Source organism: Eutrigla gurnardus (genome assembly GCF_963514095.1).
Source record: "Eutrigla gurnardus genome assembly, chromosome: 1".
NCBI lineage: Eukaryota > Metazoa > Chordata > Actinopteri > Perciformes > Triglidae > Eutrigla > Eutrigla gurnardus.
In genome coordinates this window covers 1547820-1570045 of record NC_139915.1, presented here as the reverse complement: position 1 = coordinate 1570045, position 22226 = coordinate 1547820, and the positions used below count along the sequence as shown (strand labels likewise).

The window sequence follows — 22226 nt, the reverse complement described above, 5'->3', positions numbered from 1 at the left end:
GCTCGCCAACTGAAGGGGAGACACCAGCCGTTGCTAGGCTACACCCCTGGAGGCGGGACACTACCAACGAGCTACATGCTACAGCTACATGCTACAGCTACAGCTACATGCTACTTCGTAGTTCTGCCTCATTGTTATAACTAGTGATGCATTAATGTGTTCATCATTTTAATGTTGAATCTGGTAAATGTGGGGACTGGTTTTAATTGCTTTATATACTTTGTTACTATATACATATACATATACATATACATCCATCCATCCATTTTCTACCGCTTATCCTGTATTTTAGGGTCACGGGGGGGCTGGAGCCGATCCCAGCTGTCATTGGGCGAAGGCAGGGTTCACCTGGACAGGACGCCAGTCTATCACAGGGAGACATGTAGAGACAAACAACCATTCACGCTCACATTCACACCTACGGGCAATTTAGAGTCACCAATGAACCTATCCCCATCCTGCATGTCTTTGGACTGTGGGAGGAAGCCGGAGAACCCGGAGAGAACCCACGCTTACACGGGGAGAACATGCAAACTCCACACAGAAGGAACCCGGGCCGACCCGGGAATCGAACCCAGGACCCTCTTGCTGTGAGGCGAGAGTGCTACCCACTACACCACCGTGCAGCCCCATACATATACATATATATATATATATATATATACACAAAAGGAAGTAGTTTTATATATATAAATAAAACTACATAAAACTACTTCCTTTTGTAAGCTTTGGAAATGAAAAACTGATGTATGATGGAACTTTGACACACATTTTGAAAATTCAGGATGTTAAATTACTTTATTTTGTACATTAATAATCACACAAAGAATCCCAAAGAAGTATGCATTTTCCCATGCTGGTCTTGGCTTTGGCCTCCAGCTCTGACCATCCAGCAGCCTCTTGTGTAGTTCTTCTGGCTTCTGTCTGAAGTATTTCCTGTAAGTGTTTCAGTCCGTGTCATTCTGTTTCTTTGGCACATCCTGGTTTTGTTGACCTGAGGTCTTCGGCGCTGGCTCAAAATAAGGTCCGTAGATATAAATACCACCACCAACGCCAAGCAGTGTGGCTAAGGCGATCTGTGAGAGGGGTAATCTTCTTCGAAACATGACTTCTTTAAATATGAAATCCCAATATTGTAACACAAGATGATCCTGAAAGAAGAGTAAAGTGGTGTTAGCCAAGACTCTTTATAGGCACTTTGAAGAATCTTTTCCAAATCATTCATCATTTTGCGTCTTCTCTGCTCTGTTGAATGTTACATGTTCTTGCTAAATTGTAATCATAACTTGCAGCATGGATGTTGTGAGCTACTCTACAGTGAAAGCTAACTGCTGTGTTGCTGTCTGTGCTGAGTTAATCCCTGTGGGGAAACCAGCATTGCTCAAATACTTCTAGCTTTTGGCACTTAGGCTACTAAGATAAAAGTATCTAATAAAAATGTGTGTCAATTGGGCACTAGAGGGACTGTACAGTACCTTTAGGCATATTTTATGACTTAGACTTGGAGCTTCCAATTTTTTTTATTTATTCAATATATTACATTTTGCATACAGCATGCAGGTGAAGCAACAGGTGAAACATGTGAAATGTGAATTTTGTTTAAAACTACTTCCATCTGTAAACTTTGAAAATGAAAAACAAATGTATAACCAAGCTGTCACATAATTTTGAAAATTCAGAATGTTGAATTATTAGATACTTTGTGTACATCCAGGGCCTCCACGTGTTTATGAGGTACCATGTATTATCATCTTCAAAGAAACTGGTGATTGTTTACAAAGTTAACACAAGATCATTGCGAAATACAACAGTAATATTTTCCCTGATATTTCTACTATTAAAGAAATGTATCTTATTTTGAAACGTATGACCGGACATGTAAACACTGCGCTTGCTAGCTTGACAGTTTGCTAACCACTTAGCTGGTTCACAACTCAAACATGAGCATTTTGCTGGTTTACAGGCGATTTTCTAACATTCAAAACTCACCGAGGAAGCAGTTTTTCGCCGCGTCTGCAACCAAAAATACAGACAGACAGAAGGACACGGAGGTAAAATAAGATTATACAAGAACACCAACGAGACTTGTGTGCAAAAGTCAAATATTCTTCTTCTACTTAGAATCCTGGCAGAAATGCTGCGGTACGTCTTTCTTCTTCTTTTGTTTCTCGAAGCGGTTTGCATCCAAAACGTTGCATTACCGCCCTCTACTGGGTTGATTCATGCATTACCAATCTCCTCATGTAATGAAGGGGGGAGTCTTCCCTCCCCGTATTCCGTCCCCCAATACAATTAGAGACAACGCGTTTAAACACGGTCACTAGTAGGTGAAAAACAACTGATTATTAAACACATTTAACGTATTTTCACAAGCGACCATATTCGTGTTTTTCCAATTCTCACTGGGTCCGGACTAAACCCTCTACACTAATTCCCACCAGATCCAAAAACTTTCTTCCAGAATGAACAACTATTTCTCTCAGCACAGTTTTTAATCTCTATGGACAGAAAGTTAAGTTAAGTTATTCTTCTTACTACTCCTTTTCGGACATGTTAAAATGTTTAAATATTTTGTGTTTTATTACTGGTAAAAAAAAAAAAAAAAAATGTTACTCTGATTGTTATTATTCTTGTTTGTTGTTTGTTTGTTTTTGTTTTATGTTGTTATTTCTTTCACATGTTCGAAATAAAAATAAATAAATAAAATAAAGTCTCAGAAGTCGTTTGTAGTGTAGAGCTTTTACTTTGAAGTCAGCAAACAACGTTCCGCCGGAAGTATGAATGAGTGCGGAAGCACAGCCAAAAGTGGAGCCCGTTGCGCTCTGTTTACGCCAACTGTTCAAGTTAATATGAATTAGTAGTCGTTTAGTTGACGATGTAAACGTGCTGTTGGTTAAATAAACTGAAATATGACGCAGGTTGTTCAGCCGGAACACTTCGACGGATATCTCACGTTCATTTAATACATTTAAAGTTCGTAGTGTTTTAAGAGTTCACGCAGCTTAGAGTTTGTCTGACAGGTGACAGGTGTATCTGGTCCGGACAGGTGTTGTTGTTGACGGCAGACAAGCCCAGAGGGAAAATGTCCAGATGGAGAAAATCCGTCCACGCTTGAAATTTGGAAATAAAGTCGAAGATGTGAAACTACGGAAACGCAAATCCCAGCTGTACTCAAAGGAAGACGAGAGTTCTCTCAACGCCGGTGGGTTGATTCTCTTTAAAACACCAAACCACTGTGTGCTGTGACGATGAAAACAAAAAAAAAAGGTGATGTCACTAATATGAAGTGATTTATCTCCGACGTCACAGGTGAGCTGAGAACCAGAGTCGTCGTGTTTTCTGTGGCGTTCAGGCTCATCAACTGCTTCCTGGTTCAAACCAGCTTCGTCCCCGATGAGTACTGGCAGTCTCTGGAGGTTTCCCATCGCATGGTCTTCAAATATCCTTTAACATCATCATCTGCAACCATGTGACTGGACTGGTGTTAATTATCATCATAGAGAATTAGTTAAACCAGAGGAAAAAGTTCACAGGAGTCCCAAAGATCAGATATTCTAAAAGTTATGTCTCTTTACTTTTCACATCACTACCTTGAAGAAAGAAATCTTTATTTAATCATTCACAAAAAAAATAAAACGTTGACTATAATCTGTCAGAGATCACATAAAAAGAAACGCCTCAGATTGGACACCTTTATGTTCTATTCTTATTATTTTATTTCATGCGGTTCCAACCTTAACAGTGTGACTTATGGGTATCTGACCTGGGAATGGAAGGAGGGAATACGAGGATTCACCTACCCGCTCTTCTTTGCTTTCATATACAAGATATTACACTTCCTAAACTACGACTCAGTCTATCTCCTGGCAAGTTCACACGTTTTCTACCCCAGACGACTTTTATATCTGAAATGTATTCCTTATAGTCACTTTGTTTCACTCATCCTGGTCTGGTTGGTTCTGCAGATATGGCTTCCACGAATAATCCAAGCACTCCTCGCTGCGTTTGCAGATATAAAATTCTTCTTCCTCATCCGAACATTGGAAAGTAGTGAAGTTGCAAAATGGACAGTAAGGAGTTCAGCTGTAATACTGAGTGATTCACTGCAGTTCATCCTCCAAACATCTTTTTATTTTCCTATTTCTAGTGGCCTAAATACACGACAGCTTCTTCTTGTTTTGGTCTCTAGTTCTTCTGCCACATGTGCTCGTGGTTCTCATGGTACTGCTGCACCAGGACCCTGACCAACAGCATGGAGACCACCATCACCTGTCTGGCTCTTTTTTACTTCCCCCTCCCTGGATCCAAAACACACAACAGGTCTCGACTTATTACACCTGTTCTCATGTTTAATTATCTCTAAAATAGATTATTTAAAGACACATTGTTGTTGTTTTTCCAGTAAAATATACTTGACCCTGGTCGCCCTCGCCGTCATCGTTCGACCGACGGCCCTGATTGTCTGGTTTCCTCTGGTGATGTACCATTTCTGGCTGGACGATAACAAACTGAGGCTCATCACTCATACCTTAATTCCCATCGGGTTTGTATTTTTAATCTCCCGTCAACTATATCTCGTCATCACGCCTTTATTACATAATTATTTTCTTTCCTCTTTTCCAGAACTTTGGCTGTTGTGATTTCAACAGTGATCGACTGTATATTTTATGAAAAGGTGAAACATCAAATCAATCATGCGGTTTTTTAGATTTAGTAAGTATTGCTTGTAAAATCCAGTGTAACAGTAGCTCTCTCTGCTTCTCAGTGGACCATGGTGCAGTTCAACTTCCTGAAGTTGAACGTCTTCCACGGTGTGGCCGGTTTCTATGGCTCTCATCCCTGGCACTGGTACTTCACTCAGGGCTTCGCTGTTGTGATCGGTCCTCACCTTCCACTCTTTCTTCACGGGTGCAGCATCGCCTTCAAAAGATACAAAGTCCTGTTGGGAGCGATCATCTGGACAATCCTGGTCTACAGGTAAAATGTGTTCACATTCATCAAACTTAATCACGCTTAAAACCGCTCGAGAGCCAAGAGTGATGCTTCTTACTACATGAGAAATCACGTATAATAACCAATCAGGAACAAGGATTTACCCTACAGATGCTATAAAGGTATCGTTCCACAGCTTTAAATCCAAACTTTGACCCGGTTGAATATCGGTCAGCGATGCTGTATTTCTGCTCGGCAGACAAACTGAATCTAAATCCTCTCCTTCAGCTTGCTTTCTCACAAGGAGTTCAGATTCATCTACCCAGTGCTGCCTTTCTGTATGATCTTCTGTGGTAAGTCTCACATTTGATATCTAACACAGCTTTGTGGCCATGAGCCGACAGTCAGATGTCTCTACATCTTCTGCTACAGGGATATCTTTGGCTAACTTGAAAGCGTGGCGGCGATCTGCTGCGTTGACCCTGTTAGTGAGCAACCTGGTTGCAGCTCTGTACACCGGGCTGATCCACCAGCGAGGCACTCTGGACCTCATGAGCCAGCTCCAGACTCTATGTGACCCCGGCAGCGCCTCCACCCCTCTGCAGCCAGACGTCCTCTTCCTCATGCCCTGCCACTCGACACCTTTCTACAGGTTTGGATGGGAGAGACAGCATGAAGTCAATCGTCATAACTGAAACAAAATGAAATAATATTTAATTACTGGTGCAAATTCCTGATTGTTTTTCAATCTTACTATGAAGAATATAAACATGTTGTCCGTTGTTTATCTAGCTAATATGCCTTATTTATTGATGCGTACGTGATGTCTTTATTTAAAGCTGCATACAAATGTTTCCTACATGCAAAATAAATGTAAATACATGATTTACATACAGAAATAGCTGCTCAAAGATTAAATATGGCTGAGGTCCATCTCTGAACATAGATTTGCATAGACTACGCTAGCTTCCTACGTTATGTTAATGTGTTAGTCTGACTGTTCTCTCTTCGTAGCCACGTCCACTGCCCGATGAAGATGAGGTTTCTGGAGTGTCCTCCAGACCTCAGAGGGGAGGGTCACGTCGACGAAGCAGACCGGTTCTACGACGATCCCCTTCACTGGCTCAGAACTTCATTTCCATACAAATCTTCCCTACCGACCCATCTGGTTTTGTTTGATGTTTTGGAGAAGGTGAGATATGAACCAATGATTGTTATCCACGTCTTCATCAAAATGTATGTGTGATACGACGCCTGTGTGTTTTTTGTTGCAGGATATCTCTGCGTTTTTGCAGGGGAATATGTTTGTGAGGACAGCAGAGATATTTCACACTCACTTTCCAGAGGGAAGAGTTGGAGGAAGCATCTTTATTTATGAAAGGCACTGACAAACACTGGAACAATGGCGAGTGTCTGCCCTGAAAGAGAACGTCACATGGTTTGACTTGCTGCTGAAATAAATATATTAAACTCAAATGTTACTTTGATATACGAATTGTCAGATGGGTTAAATGTATAACACCAAATGTCTCTTCACAACTACGCACACGTCTTTCCAACACACGGAAATACAACAAACACAACTTGCAGGTCCAGTCAAAACGAGCTGGAGGCGGAATGTTAGAAAACGGCATCTCAACTCAGAAAGCAAATCACAACCTTTTCACACAAACCCGTCTTTGTAGCAGCAAATTAAAACTACATGGCTTTATACAAAACATCCAAAACTGTAGCATGTCTATGTTTTCCATATCTTTGTAAAAAAGAAATTCAATATTGCTTTTCTCAATCATTTTATGTGCATTTTTTAAAATAAGTGCTAGGGTTGACTGCTGATGAAATCTTCATCAGGTCAATAATTAACAGGCCAAAAGTTAAGACTCATCTTCATATTTGTAAAATGTTAATCAGATATGCCACATCTTTCACTCAAACATAACTTCACTAACGCAAACACAGCTCCAAGATGTTCAGTAGCATTAAAAGGTTACCTTAACTTACAAAATGCATCTAAATGCAACCCAAAAGAAAATGTGCAACTAGAATATATATTCTCAGTATTTGGGATCAAACGGCATTGGGCCCAGTTCTATTTTGACGTCAGCCATGTGTCTGTCCGTGTTTCTTCCTGATTGGCTGTATTTGCGTTCGCCGTGTGGTCGAGATCGGGCTCTTTGCTGCTTTCGTTGCTGATGCTTCGCCCTCGACTCTTTGGAGTCCGTGTCTGATCTTTCAAACGGCCCGCTGTGTGGTTCAAACACAGAACATACATGAATACGAGTGTTACACGCTTTTGACTAATAATAACAATCTTTTAAATTGGTCTAGTGTTAAAATCGCTCGTCTTGTCTATGAAAATGTTTGATTACACTGCAGCCCTCAACTTTATATGACTGTGATGAAAAACACATCAATGCTGGTACTAATAGACGTTTCTTGATATTAAATTGAATTCCAGGGAAAATATTAGGTTGTGAAGAGCAGTAAAATAAAGGGAGCATCATTTACGTGGACTGCTGCTTGTGAGGAAAGACACTTTGTGACTTACTTTGGGCCGTAGCGTTTCCTGTCAGACTCGTCAAAGATGTGCCGGTAGACAAAGTCAACGAGATCTCTGAACACTTCCCCGTTAAGGCCGTGATACTCTGACTCGTGCAAGTCAGTCAGATGGTTTTCCACTATGCTCAGGAAATCGGTGAACAGCATCCGATCGTGAATGAACACTCCGTTGTGGAAGAAGTCGCTGACGAACAACTGCAGCTCTTTCCAGTGTTGGAAGTGGTCGACTTCCTGCTGCACGTAGCTCTTCAGCAGCTTGTGAAACTCGTCTGCTCTGATCGGCTCCATGGCTTTGTTGAAGAGACTCATGGACTCCTGGTGGGCACAGTTGAAAACGCCAGAGCATCCTTTCAAGTTGCGCTTGTGGGCCTCGTGACCTGGATCCTCGTGGACTTTGTCTCCTGGTTTCCGAGTGTTGCGGTTGCTCTGAAAGGAATCGTCAGATTGCCGTTTGTGTGATCTGTGCTTCCACGTCTCTCTCGTGTTCTTCTCGCGTCTCTTGTCATAAAACCCTCTGGCTTTGTTGATGAAGGTCGAAGCTGAATCCTTGAAGTGTCGGAAAGTTGACTTGACGGAATCTGAAAACTTCCTCAGGTTCTCCTTCACAGCTTCTTTTGCTTTCTTTATCTGCTCTTTGTGGTGATGGACAAATTCCTTGGTGGAGTTCTTCACAGCATCAAATGTCTCTTTCACTTTCCCCGTCACGCCATCCTTTGTTCTTTTCACTCTGGGCTCTGTGTCTCCTTTCGCTCGGTTTTCTTTAGTTTCCACATAGAGCCTCTCAAACAGGTCTGAGCGTTGCTGCTCGAAGCTCAGTCTCTTCTCCAGCTCCATCAGACGTGCTTGGTGCTCCTCCGCCTCTGAACCAGCTTCCTTCCCAGCTCTGGGGAAGCGACTCTTCAGCACGTTTAACTCTCTCCTCAGCTCATCTGTAACTATTCTCTCCTTGTCAAGCTTCTTCCTCAGTGTCTGCGTTTCAGCCCTCATGTCTTCCCTCTGACCGTTGAAGCTTTGGATCACATTTTTCTCCTCCTCCAGCTGGTCTTTCAGCGTCTGGATTTCTGACAGCAGCGAGTCGGTACTGGCTCCCATCGCCTCCCGATCTCTGCTCTTAGAGCGAAGGATTCTCAGCTCCTCCTGTAGGGTGGAGAGGGATTTTTCTTCATGTTCCAGGGAGGTTTTCAGCAACTGGTTCTCAGCTGTCAGCCTCTGCTGCTGAGACACAATGTAAGTCCTCTCCTCAGTCTTCTGTTTCAGCAATATTTCAAGGTCATCTCTCTGGGCCTTCATGGAAAAGAAGGCAAACAACGAACAAACAAAAGAGGGAAAGTTATGGCTTTTAAAGTGGTGATTACGCGAGTCTTAATGCTTCTGTTTTGACTTGTAACATTTCCTTTATTTGTTACCAAAGACTTCCAAGTTACCTGAATATGTAACTGTTTGATTTTGAGCTCCTGGTTCTCTTGCTTTATTTTTTCAATCCCTTCCGTGAGCAAAGACACAACTTCTTCATCATCCAGGTAATTGAAGCCAAAGTCACCCCTCTTGACCTTTGCAGGAAAAAGAAGAACACGTTATGGTTAAATTTGTCTTTATACAGGTCGTGGTTGTTGAAGGTGATCAGAATGAACTCAATATATGAATCATCTGGATCAGGTAAAATAAGATTCACGCATCTTTTTTGTGGCAAAAATCAGTCCAAAGATCTACACATACTTGGCGACTGGTAATATTTTGGTCTGGTGTAATGCAATGAAATAAAACACCACCTTCTTTATTAGTTCTTTATGTGTTGACCAACTCTGTGGTAGATTTTAAGGCTTTATTTGTCCACTTTGTTTACATACATAGCAAGTAAGCTGTAATAGTTATCTTATAATATGTTATCCTACACAAAACTAAAAACTGCAGCCTCAGGATTAACCAGAGTTGAACCAACACCTCTCTGACATCGTGGTAATTAAAAATATATCACTTAAAAATGATTTATTTATTATGAGACTGGTGTTTTATTGATCAATCATCACATTCATCATCTAAGAAGTATTTTTAAGTGTTACACACAAAATAAGTCACAAAAGTCATGAAACAGAATGAGTTCATGATTATTGTGAGGAATGAGCTTTTGGTTGTGGCCCGTGATGTCACTGACCTGGTTGGTAAAAGCTTGTTCTCCAAAATGTTGTTGAATCAGATCCATCACAACATCCAGGTCATCCACTCGGATTTTATCAACTGGTTTTTGCATCTCTAGTATCTGGACTGAACCTGTAACACAAACAGATTATCCACATATTACACATTTATTCAACATTAACAAGCATGTCTACATCACAGGTGATGAAGAAGCAAGTTAGGAGGAACAAAAGTGGGACAACTTCTCACCAAAGATACAAAGATATCTCTTGAACTGAAAAGCAAACTATGCAGCTGTGGAAAATTAATTTCAGACAGGCTAACAGATAATCAGCAAACAAGCACAACGTCACCAAAACCACTTTAATTCATTTGGAAACCGGTCACAGATGAGGATTTCCAGTAGAGTAGAGTACTGGAAATCCTCTGGCAATACACAATATATACATACATTTCTGCCAACTGGAAAATAAATGAGTCATATATTTAAAATATTATCTTGCAGTACTACAAAGCATCTCACCATAGAAGTGTCCAAAGCCCATACTAATGGCTATGACGAGGGCCACCAGGATACAGCTGTTCAGGATGGTTTTGCCTTGCATTCGGACCTCCAGACCTTTAACTTCTGCCTCGTTCTCCTGCTTCTGTTCTTTGACCTCCTCCTCCTCTTCCTCCTCCTCCTCCTCATCTTCCCCCTCACTCGGGCCAGACTCCAGCATTTCCTCCTCAGGCTCTGTGGCGACGCTCGTTGTATTCTTCCTCAACTTTCTTCTGCGGACGACGGCAGCGGTGCTTCGTCCGGCCTCGTCTTCACTGCTGCTCGAGTTCGACAGCGTCGGCTGCTGCACTGGGCAAACTACAGCAAAAATACACACAGTTATGACTCCGCTGATTTTATGGTGGAAGGAAATTAAATTAACACAGAATCATGGTTAATCGTGCAATGAACACTTTGCTGTTTAAGATCAACAGTCAAATGAACAGGTTCACATCACTCGCATGCAATTAATTGTGCAGCACATAAACCCCGTAACTTAAAATGTGTTGTTTTTACACTTTGGTTTTTGTATGGATTAAACAAATTAAAAAATTAAAGGTCACTATGGCAGCATACAGTGTTCTGTCCACAGTTCTTTGACTGACCGGATTTCACCATAGTTTTAATATAACTACGTTAATGATTTTAATTACACTTGGATTCTAAAAAGGTAGTCAGACCTACAAACCACACGTGGTGTTTATGAGAAGCGAAGCAGGCTCACACCATTAAACAGTTTATGATTAAATGATTAGTTGTGTGCATTCCTGAGTGAGCATAGCATCATATTAGATTCACTCCAGTTTCAATCAGGCCACCTGGAGAAGAGTGGCCTCCAGGGAGCCGGCGTCTCAGATGGTAGCCTAAGTTCACAAGACTCTGTGGAAGTTTCCAGTGACTCAACATCAAACCTGCTTTGAGGGAGAAAGGATTTGTGTTTCTAATTTCTCGATGTTGAGTCTGTGAATTTTAAAAAGCTGGATAAAGAAAGAGTCGGACAGTTCAGTGTGTGTGTTCGTTGTCCTACCAGCCTCTGCTGCAGTGAAGGCGTACTGGCTGCTGCAGGAGGTTCCCATGTAAGACTTCTCATTGGCTGCCGCCTCCTCTTCCACCTCAGTGTTCTCGTCCTCCTTCAAGTCTCCAAGAGTCACGATGTCCGAGTGGTCGCTGGAGGACAACAGAGCTCCATGCTGTTTCCCTTTGGTGTTGTGTCCGGCCTGAGGAAGATACAATATAGTGAGGATGGAAGGCAAATGGAGCAGCCACTGGATTATTTAAACACTATTATTATTATTATTATTATTATTATTATTATTATTATTATTATTATTATTAGTTTCTTCACCTCTGAAGCACACAGTGTCTCCTCTATGGTTTCTTCTTCCAGAGTTTCATCTAGTGACTCAGCAACCTTCTCTTCGACACAGTGAGCTGAAAATATAATGAATGCAAATTCAATTAAATGTGTGAATTACACTTGTTATGATGACAAAGTAGCATTCTACTGGGATGGCTCCCGCTGCGACCCTTAAAAAGGATAAATCGGTGATCAATGGATGGATTATACTAATATGTGCAGCAAAGATATGTTACAGCAATAACAGTTATAACTAAAGCTGCAATCAAGTATTTTAATTATTGATAAATATGATGATTTCTTTCTTGATTAATTGTTTTGTCTTTAAAATGTAAGAAAAATAAAAGGACGATCACAATTCCATGTTGACAAATTCAAATTGTTTTGTTCAAACAATAGTGCAAAAATTCTGTTTATTGTCACACAAGAATAATCAGCAAATAATCACATTTGAGAAACTGAAAACAATATTTCTTTCTCTTTGTGCTTAAAAAAATATCTGACATAAATTAATCCGTTATATGATAGTTAAACATAACAACAACAATAAACAGCTCAACAAACATAAATAATCAAACGGAGCCCAATTCCTAAATAAAAGATCATTTAAAAACGCAAGTTGATCAAATCTGAGTTTTAAAGGTTCCCTATATGATATACGGAGCATTAATATAGCATAATTTAACAATTTGTAACTATGTAAAGCTATAGTGGAGAAATGTCTACCTGACCAGAGAATGAAGTCATGTTTGTGATTTACTTTTTATTCTTATGTCATACTTACGACATCATTCACAGTTAATATTATTGATATTGACTATTGTTTAATCTCAAGAAGAAAAAACTTATCTGAGAATATTTACCATGAGATGCAGAAGCCTGTTTATCCTGTAGCTCTGCTTCCTCCAGTAGGGGGCGCTCCAACAGTTCAGCATCCACAGTAGCCTCCGATCCCAATGTCTCAATATCTGAGCCCTGTGAACACAATATGCATACATTAAAACTGAACGTAATGGAAGAAATGTATATTTATGTATTCAGATTTAGAACTCCTGCATCATTTGATAAATAAATAATAATAAATAATTCAGACAATGGATGCAGACATACAGTATTCAGTAAGAGAGTCTACACTAAGTAGTTCTATGTACGTTTATTTATAGTGTTGACTAGGGTTGGGTACCGAACCCTGTACTTTTACCGGTACCGACCGAAACACGTCGGTATTACCGGGTATTGGTTCACGTAAAATCCAACGGTGCCAAATTTCGGTACTTTCACGTACATCCGGAGCAGAATGCACCAGCTGATATGCCTGAGTGTAACGTTATGTCCAACTCGAAACAGAAAGCAATTATGACCAATTTAGTGCTCCATTTACATGTAAATGTGTGTGTCTTGTGCCAGGAGGAGGCATACATCATAAATCAGAATAATATTCCTTAAAATGACTTAAATAATGGTGAACATTGACATATGGAACGCACCCACTGCTCTGAATCACGACTGGATCATGAATCATCATGACAACGCGATTGCTGCGGCGACAGAAACTAGCAGCACACCGGCAGCTAGCAACATGGAGTCATCGCCGGCATCTCCAGGTAGGTTAACTCTGTAATGTAGGTATTTGGATCGGTTGTTGGTAGAAGTGTGCAAAGTTGAATAACTGGTTAACGGTTGTAATGTTATTATCACCACCCTTTGGTTATTCCAAAATGTATAGAATCAGCAGCGTAGAATCATAACATGGCATAGCAACTAGCATAGAAGCTAGGCTATCCTATTACGGTGAAGTTCTGCTAACTTTAACGTTCAGTATTGGGGGTCGTTAACTAATCTACAAAAAGTAGGTTAGAGCTTAAATAAATTAAAGACCCTTAAAAGCTGTTTATTGACTTCTGTTCTGTGGACTGTGTTCGAGTTAACGTGAGTTGCCTAACGGTATGATGATGTTACGAAACTGTAACTTTCGTATCTTTGTATCTTTGTATCTTTGTGTACAGGCTTCCTCCACACCCTCAGAGCGGGTGTTCTCTACGGCTGGGGACACAGTGAGTGTGGAGCGGGCAAGGCTACAACCTGAAAAGAGTAGATATGCTGGTCTTTCTGAAAAAGAATTACACCGCTTAGAATTGCGTAGTAGTAGCAGCAGCGCTAGTTTTTTTTAGCTTGTTTGAGCTTGACTCTGTGTGTGTGTGTGTGTTTTTAAAAAAATGTTTACTGCCCCTACTCTGTGCGTTCATAATGTTTTATATGTTTAGGGGGGTAATACAATGTTCACATGGCTGTGTGTGTGTGTGTGTGTGTGTGTGTGTTTTTTTTAAATGTTTACCGTCCATACTGTTCGTGTGTTTATAATGTTTTATATGTTTAGGGGGGTAATACAGTGGGGTTTTGTGTGTTTTGGGTGTTTGCATTCTGTTTAATAAAATGTTTAAACTGAGAAGTTGTGAGTTTTTTTTAACTGTAATCAAATGTTGTAGTCGTTAAAACCAGTCGTTACAGTTCAGTTACAGTAAGGTACCGAAAAAAGCATCGTTGGATACCGAGACCGAACACTAGGCACCGGCACCGGTACCGATATCGGTTCAAATGTGAAAGGTACCCAACCCTAGTGTTGACTAGCAACTGCAACACATTAAGTGGAAATTGTGTTTAATTGCACAACGCCGGCATGTTTGTGTGTAAAAATAGTCTTCATTGCTCAAACCTTGGCTTGGATTTTTTTTTAACAAAAGAGTATTTTTACATACAAGTTGCTGCAGTTCATTCTAGAGAATTGTCCCATTTAATGTGATTTTTTTCTTGTGGTAATGTTTATCACCAGTTTGTGATGTATTATCAGTGTACTATTTCTTTGATGTATTTGATTACAATCAAATGAACACTTAGATGATCATGTCCATGTGTCCAATGTCCATTTTCTTTCACAGAAATTAACCTTAATTTGAGTTTTTTTTTATTTAACACAGTAATAAGTCCCTCTCTCTTTGTTGCCATCTAAAATTAAAAAAAACAAAACAATAATACAACATCTGAGAATAGCTGGGATTAGGAACTATGAAAAAGGATTCATACCTCATTACTGATAATGGTCCAGCCACAGGACGACTCTGCATCACTTGACGTCTCTGACATTTCTGTCAGTTGTCAGCAACATACAGGGATCTAGTAGAGAAAGGGGGTTAAATACTGGGGACAGCATATTGTAGTAAAAAATATAAGGTAGTGAAAATAGTGTCAACTTTCATGTACGTATTAATTTGATGAACATGGATGGGTTGATCCTGCCTGTCAACAAATAACGACACTAACATCAACTCCTGAATCAGGTGTTACTACATATCTGACTGAGCAGAAACCTGACTCCAAGCAGCATGCAACTGTTTCACCATCCTACTTGGAGTATTACTAGTATTACTAGGACTGGGAAGTACCCTTCACCGGATGCTAATTTGGGTCTGTTGTGTGCCACTTTATCCATCTATAGAGATACGTGTTACATTTACTATGAGTATCTGGTTGTTTTTTAACATTTTTTATTAAATTAATTTAATTCAATGTAACAGTTCAACACTGCTGTTAAGGATGGCTACATTCATTCACCATTTCTCTTTATTTTTTATAGCAGGTCATGAACTTGAGAATTAATTTCCAAATAATAATAACAAAAAAAAAAAAAAAAAAAAACGATAATACACAAATACATATTACCCCTGTATGGTCTTCACTTTTGGGACCCTCTGGTATCCCTCAGATCAAATGGACCCGGGACATATTTGGGGTAATAAATACAATTCTAATACAAAATTTTACTTCATAAACCCATGATTTGTATTGTGTCTGTGTGTGTGCCTGTGTTTTTTTTTTTCTGTGTGTCTGTGTATGTGGGTCAAATTGACCTGAAGACATAGGATGTAAATGTGTGGGGTAAAGTAGCATGTGTGCTAAATATATTATTTTACATGTTCAGCACATAAAATAAGCTAAGGCCATTGAGTTTCAGGTAGAACAAATGTATACTTGTACCATTTTTCTTCTTTTAAAAATTTGAAACGGGTCAATTTGACCCGAACACCATACAAATAATGTAAACAGCGACCTCACTCGATAAACAGCGACCTCTATCGGTGACAACCCGCAATAGCAGCTAACAAAATAAGGCAGTTCCTGCGGCCCGACCATGAAAACAGACGTTTAGAGTCAACGACGGTTCACAGCCGTCAACTTCAGCTAACACTAGCCGATAACGTTGGATAAATGCCGACATTTACCGGTCGGTTAACTAACTTACTGGCTGGTTGTTGCCGCCACTTATCTCAGCATCGTCGGAACATAACACGACAATGACCGTAGTGACAACACTCGGTATCTTTGGCAGCTATTTAACACCGCTAGCCGTTTAAAGGCTAATAACTCGACTTTACTCACTGCTGTGTCGTTCTCCAGGCCGAGGGAGCTGTTTACAGGGACATCCGGAGTTGTTGCAGTATGCCCCAACCCAGGTTATCCGTTAGCAACGCTGCAAACTCACTGTAGACGGGAAATGCAGTCTTAAAGTGGGACAGGTGTACACGCAGCGCAAGGCCTTCACCGACGCCTTGGAACTACATTTCCCAGGGGTCAGCGCGGTGGCCAAACTGGTTCAACAAGAGTGGAAACACGTTTTGCGGTTGCGACAAAACATAAACAAGGAAACGTGACAATGCAGAAACAGGCCCAAAATCCGTCAGGACGGAGAGACGAGCTGTTTTTGTAGTCGTGTAGCGCGGGCAGACATTTTAACACGTAAATCGCTAATGCTGAAAAAGTTGGACAGTCCGCGGGAAAGCACGTGGTCCTCGTTGTTATGGGCTGCTGGCGGGTTTCGTCGGCTCTCAGCCAATAGAAGATGTTGTTGACTAATAAAAAAGTTGCTCGAGGAGTAGGCGTTATTGTGCAAGCTGTGAAGACTCACTCGTGATAGATTACCACACCCTTTAAGGAATTAATTAACACTGCAACATATTCATGACAACACCACAGACACACAGAGTATGGATGTTATTGTGTTGGGGTTAACCATAGATATAAAACATGTAAAAAAATATAATAATAACTGTAGCTATGCCTGATTTTCTGTCCCTCTACAGCACGAGAACGCTGATTGATTAATTAGTCGCTTATGTTTATGTGTTTAAATAATAATGTAACATAACTTCCGAATGGCTCAGTAATCCTATAATCTGCTGTAGACATGTCATACCACTAGAGGTCACTGTTGTCAAGATTATGTTGTGTGTTTTTGTGTGTATGTTAATTACTAAAGAGTATAAAGTGCGTGTATGCACTATAAGCATTATATATATATATATATATATATATATATATATATATATATATATATATATATATATATATATATATATATATATATATATATACACACATACATAAAAACTAATTTACTCTAAACGTACACATTTGAGCTACTTTTCACATTAAAAAAACATATGATGAGAAAATACACTGCTGATTTATCCATAATTAAAATGATTATTAATTGCAGCCCCATACAAAAGTTAAAATTAGCCCAAACTTAATGATTGCTAATTAACAAACAGCATGCTGTACTATTTCAATCATGCCACTTAAATGAATGTGTATATACCTCTACAGTGCCTTGAAAAAGTATTCATACCCCTTGAACTTTTTCACATTTTGTCACTCTACAACCACAAACTTAAATGTATTTTATTGAGATTTTATGTGATAGACCAACACAAAGTAACACATAATTGTGAAGTGGAACGAAAATGATACATGGTTTACAAAAATTTAAGCAAATAAAAATCTGAAAAGTGTGGTGTGCATTTGTATTAAGCCCCCCTGTGTCAATACTTTGTAGAGCCACCTTTCGCTGCAATTACAGCTGCAAGTCTTTTGGGGTATGTCTCTACCAGCTTTGCACATCTAGAGACTGAAATTTTTGCCCATTCTTCTTTGCAAAATAGCTCAAGCTCAACCAGATTGGATGGAGAGCGTCTGTGAACAGAAACTATCAAGTCTTGCCACAGATGCTCAATGGGATTTAGGTCTGGACTTTGACCGGGCCATTCTAACACATGAATATTCTTTGTTTTAAACCATTCCATTGTAGCTCTGGCTGTATGTTTAGGGTCATTGTCTTGCTGGAAGGTGAATCTCCTTCCCAGTCTCAAGTCTTTTGCAGCCTCCAACAGGTTTTCTTCCAGGATTGCCCTGTATTTAGCTCCATCCATCCTCCCATCAACTCTGACCAGCTTCCCTGTCCCTGCTGAAGAAAAGCATCCCCACAGCATGAGGCTGCCACCACCATGTTTCACAGTGGATGGTGTGTTCAGGGTGATGAGCAGTGTTACTTTTCCGCCACACATAGCGCTTTGCATTCAGGCCAAAAAGTTCAACTTTGGTCTCGTCTGACCAGAGCACCTTCTTCCACATGTTTGCTGTGTCCCCAACATGGCTTGTGGCGGGACTTCTTATGTCTGTTTTTTAACAATGGCTTTCTTCTTGCTACTCTTCCATAAAGGCCAGATTTGTGGAGTACACAACTTATAGTTGTCCTGTGGACAGATTCTCCCACCTGAGCTGTGGATTTCTGCAACTCCTCCAGAGTGACCATGGGCCTCTTGGCAGCTTCTCTCACCAGTGCTCTCCTCGCTCAGTCTGTCAGTTTAGGTGGACGGCCATGTCTTGGTAGGTTAGCAGTTGTGGCATACTTCTTCCATTTTTGGATGATGGATTGAACAGTGCTCCTTGAGATGTTCAAAGCTTTGGATATTTTTTTATAACCTAACCCTGCTTTAAACTTCTCCACAACTTTTTCCCTGACCTGTCTGGTGAGTTCCTTGGTCTTCATGAAGCTCTTTGTTGACTAGTGTTCTCTAACAAAGCACTGAGGCCTTCACAGAACAGTTGTATTTAGACCGATACTAAATTACACACAGGTGGACTCTATGAACTAATTAGGTGACTTCTGAAGGCAACTGATTGCACTGCATTTTATTTAGGGGTATCAGAGTAGAGGGGGCTGAATACAAATGCACACCACACTTTTCAGATTTTTATTTGCTTACATTTTTGTAAATCATGTATCATTTTCATTCCACTTCACAATTATGTGTTACTTTGTGTTGGTCTATCACATAAAATCTCAATAAAATACATTTAAGTTTGTGGTTGTAGAGTGACAAAATGTGAAAAAGTTCAAGGGGTATGAATACTTTTTCAAGGCACTGTATATTTACAAATTGGTCTCCTGTCTGGAAAACCACCAAGCAAAGGAACCATTTGGAGTGTGCAAAAAAAATGACAACAACAAAAGTTGCAATTTTTATACTTTTATTTAAATTGAGAATCAGACTTTTTCATAATTAAACACTGTCTAAAATATCTGTACTAAACATTTTTTTGGCAAAAACCAAGTGATTTCGCTGACAATGACAAACTCACAAAATATAACAAAACATGAACACAATATATCAGTAAAACAAAATTACAAAAAGGTACATTCAATTTGGAAGAGATCTGCTTCGTCTCTGAGGAGCAGCAGCTGTGGGTTCCCCTGAGTTTGACTGTAAATAACCCACAGTGCTCAACCTCACATTATTTAAAATCAACAGTACTGCAAAAACGGAAAACGAGACTCTGTGTCTTTAAATTCACACGCTCAGACAGGAACATGATTCCAACATAACACCGTTCATGAGATGGAAGACCAACATCCTGCATCGCTTGTTTGATGATCTTGATCTCTTCAGACATAATTTAACTGCATCTTTCACAAGAATATGAAAAATAAAGACCTGAGGTAGCTTTATGTACCTGTATAACTACAAAGGCTCAATTCAGAACCTGCATGACTCCAGCTGTTGTGTGCGTCATTGATTTGTGTAATTGATGTATCAAATCACAGCTTCACAACATCACACTTATCACAAAAATGCCGTTTTCAGATTCTGGATTGAGCCCTTAAAGCTCTAATAATACAGGATATATGAATACATTATGGTTCAAGTTCAAATGTGTATCCTTCTTTTACTTTGCAAAGGAGGCGGCAGGATACACAACTCCTGTATAAAATCTATTTTGTCTCGAAAAACAGTAGATCAAAATGGAAAACTTGATTTAGTGGAAATAAATGATGATTAAGAAACACAGCTTCCATCCTGCTTTCTGGTACTGCAACACATTATACAGTTATAACATGAGATATTCACGCAAAGATAGGATGCTTTTAAATGGAGCTCTATCAATATGCCAATATGCAATGGTGACCTTTTATAAAAGAAATCTTTGGTTTACATTGTTTGCTGATTGTGTCATTCTGCCTCCTGAGCAATCTTTCCCAATGATTGAATCCTCTGCAGAATCCTCTGATTAAAAATACAGACATGTGAAAACATGTGTGCACCCACTGACCTTTCTACAGTATTATATTTACTTTAAACCGTCTCTATAAAGACATGTATTTATTGTTCAAAGCGTAGTACGTCCCACGTGAGGAACTCTTCCAAATAAAAACTTTAAATTATTCAGCTGCTAAATCAATGGGTGCACATTTTCACACGACTGCACTGTTGCAACACAGACAATATAACATACTGTATTTAATAATTTCACCTACACTGTACAGACATCTGATTGCAACAGCTTTCGAGGAACTCCGCGACAGGATAATTTGGTTTCCATGCATAAAATTGATTATTAATTGTCACTCCATCACCATTAAGTGCCCGTTTATCCTGCTGGCACTTCTTCAAAGTTTTAACCCACAACTCCCTTTGCTCTTTCTGTCGCAGGTCAAGGCCACTAATGTGCAAGGCTTTAAGGAGCTCAACTGATCTCAAAGGCTACGTTTCATCTTTGGTCGAACAGGTTATTTCACATTCCTCAGTAACCTTCTGCCGGAGATTAATTGAGAGACTAAAATAAACTTAGGTAGCAAACAACTCTTTGGGTAATAGCGCCACAGTCACCGCTGCACATTGGCTGATAATACAAAACTACTTGGCAGACAAGTGCTAATCTTTATCTACTCTACAGCAAAACAAAATACTACTTGGAACAGAGGTAACTACAGTGTGTACTCAGTAGTACATTATCTTCTAACAAAAATATAGTTTCATGGTGTTCATTCAATTCTTCACTTTCATCTCTGATTAAACGCTTCCAACAATCACTCTTCACGTGTTGCATCCTCCCTCAGAAACGTTAGGCTTTGGTTTCCACGTCTGAGGGATGCTTTCCCACTTTAAGGCCAATTATAAAGCTTTTCTGTACCGACACGCCACTGCAAGCACTTCTGGTGTGAATCTTTACATGAATAAAAAGGAAGAAGTTGATCAACAAAAAGAGTCTGTTGTAAAAAAGGACCTGAGGAAGAACTACAGAGGGGGTTTCCATCTGTGGAGAGGGCAGCACAACATGAGATACATTCATTCTATTAGGCAATTACACAGTTTAGTACGGAGAAGATACCCTGTCAGTGCAGCACGTAACACTACTTTTTCAAAGGTACTAAACTTTGTTCCCTGAATTTAGGAAAACAATAAGACAATAACATAAATTCTTAATAGAGGTAGTATAAAACAGGAATAGCAAGGGCAGCTGCACACTGACATACAAAACAAAAGCAGGCTTTCATTATTTTTTCATAGCATTACTCAATAATGGACAAAATGAAAAAAAAACTGGCTCAGTTCCTCAGCAACATCTGAGGAGATAAATAACAAGCTGTGTGTTTTCCATCCTTCAGTCCACACAACAGGTGGAGTGAGAGGAGCGAGCTGCAGCGCCCTTACCATCCAGCAAAATCAGGACACGTAAGAGAAAACCACAAAATGGGACGACAATAGGAAGTCATCAGGAAGTATCACATGTAATGAACCTGAAGCAGTCCATCACATAACGTAGGTAAAAGAAGTTATTAAATATACAGCAGAAGTTCACCCGGGGGTAAACTGAGGTAGATAATCAGTGAAAAGGACTCACACTTCCCTTTCGCTCCAGTGATAAACTCTTAAATAAGGTTAGAAATGTCACTTTTCTTGTATCACATTCTTGGAAGTCGTTTTAAACATTCATGGTGGGTGAGATTTTTTCAAAAACATACACACACAAATAAGGAGAAAATAAAAAAAAGGGCATTCACTGAATGAAAAGAAAGAAGTAACAGAAATCAAACGATCCCTCCATGCCAACGTTAGTAAAGTGTAAAAGGCATTTGTCGGCTTTCTGTTCCTTGTGTGTTGGACCGGGATAGAGGTTAAGAAAGGTCTCTCTCCTTGTTTCTTTACACCTCTCTCTCATACGAGCATTCAGACTTACGGTACACTTACAACAGGAAGTAACTGCAGGAGGTTTACGTGGAAGACTTTCAGTTATTTGTCTTAGCCAGAAACACAATACAACTCTTGAGTGGTTGTTTCCCCGCCTCCGACACGTTTGTTCTGTTTGTTCTGAGTGTCACCACAGCTTCCTGTTGCTGTCGGTGACGGCTGTATAGTTAAACGATGAGTTTGGAAATACAGTGGAGTAGAGTAGACAAGAGTTGGGTAATAAAAATGAAACCACTCTTCAATATTTTGTGAGTGAAAATGAACAAAAAAAATATGAAGCTGAAGTAAACAGAGATTTCTATGATGTGATCTGTTCAGCTGTTTTCCTTCTGCAAGT

The 22226-nt window shown here is 39.9% G+C and overlaps 2 protein-coding genes across 4 annotated transcripts; one reads left to right on the top strand and one right to left on the bottom strand.

Annotated features, from left to right (window-relative positions):
- Positions 1 to 2793: 2793 nt before the first annotated feature.
- Positions 2794 to 6343, top strand: pigb (phosphatidylinositol glycan anchor biosynthesis, class B). Its single transcript, XM_084011718.1, has 12 exons — positions 2794 to 3202; positions 3310 to 3439; positions 3749 to 3866; positions 3966 to 4070; positions 4190 to 4320; positions 4403 to 4543; positions 4624 to 4675; positions 4766 to 4977; positions 5221 to 5285; positions 5365 to 5584; positions 5947 to 6124; positions 6207 to 6343. Exons 1-12 carry the CDS (start codon positions 3091 to 3093, stop codon positions 6318 to 6320), a joined length of 1578 nt encoding a protein of 525 aa, XP_083867844.1. The 5' UTR covers positions 2794 to 3090; the 3' UTR covers positions 6321 to 6343.
- ccpg1 (cell cycle progression 1) lies at positions 6270 to 16114 on the bottom strand. Of its 3 annotated transcripts, none has more exons than XM_084011421.1 (11): positions 15960 to 16114; positions 14607 to 14696; positions 12389 to 12500; positions 11514 to 11599; positions 11196 to 11385; positions 10987 to 11082; positions 10151 to 10486; positions 9644 to 9759; positions 8916 to 9041; positions 7481 to 8775; positions 6270 to 7176 (listed from the first exon to the last, which is right to left on the bottom strand). In XM_084011421.1, exons 2-11 carry the CDS (start codon positions 14664 to 14666, stop codon positions 6987 to 6989), a joined length of 2607 nt encoding a protein of 868 aa, XP_083867547.1. In that variant the 5' UTR covers positions 14667 to 14696; positions 15960 to 16114; the 3' UTR covers positions 6270 to 6986. The 3 variants fall into 3 exon arrangements, with proteins under 3 accessions (XP_083867547.1, XP_083867548.1, XP_083867549.1); XM_084011422.1 differs by lacking the exon at positions 15960 to 16114 and adding an exon at positions 15243 to 15294; XM_084011423.1 differs by lacking the exon at positions 10987 to 11082 and having other exon boundaries at positions 15960 to 16113.
- Between the last annotated feature and the right edge of the window lie 6112 nt (positions 16115 to 22226).

Coding starts and splice junctions, on each gene's coding strand:
- ccpg1 (XM_084011421.1), bottom strand. CDS start 14,666: ATGTCAGAGACGTCAAGTGATGCAGAGTCGTCCTGTGGCTGGACCATT. Junction 11,083..11,195: donor CTTCACTGCAGCAGAGGCTG/GTAGGACAACGA, acceptor TCTCCCTCAAAG/CAGGTTTGATGTTGAGTCAC. Junction 7,177..7,480: donor AGGAAACGCTACGGCCCAAA/GTAAGTCACAAA, acceptor TGAACCACACAG/CGGGCCGTTTGAAAGATCAG.
- pigb (XM_084011718.1), top strand. CDS start 3,091: ATGGAGAAAATCCGTCCACGCTTGAAATTTGGAAATAAAGTCGAAGAT. Junction 3,440..3,748: donor TCCCATCGCATGGTCTTCAA/ATATCCTTTAAC, acceptor TAACAGTGTGAC/TTATGGGTATCTGACCTGGG. Junction 5,286..5,364: donor TTTCTGTATGATCTTCTGTG/GTAAGTCTCACA, acceptor CTTCTGCTACAG/GGATATCTTTGGCTAACTTG.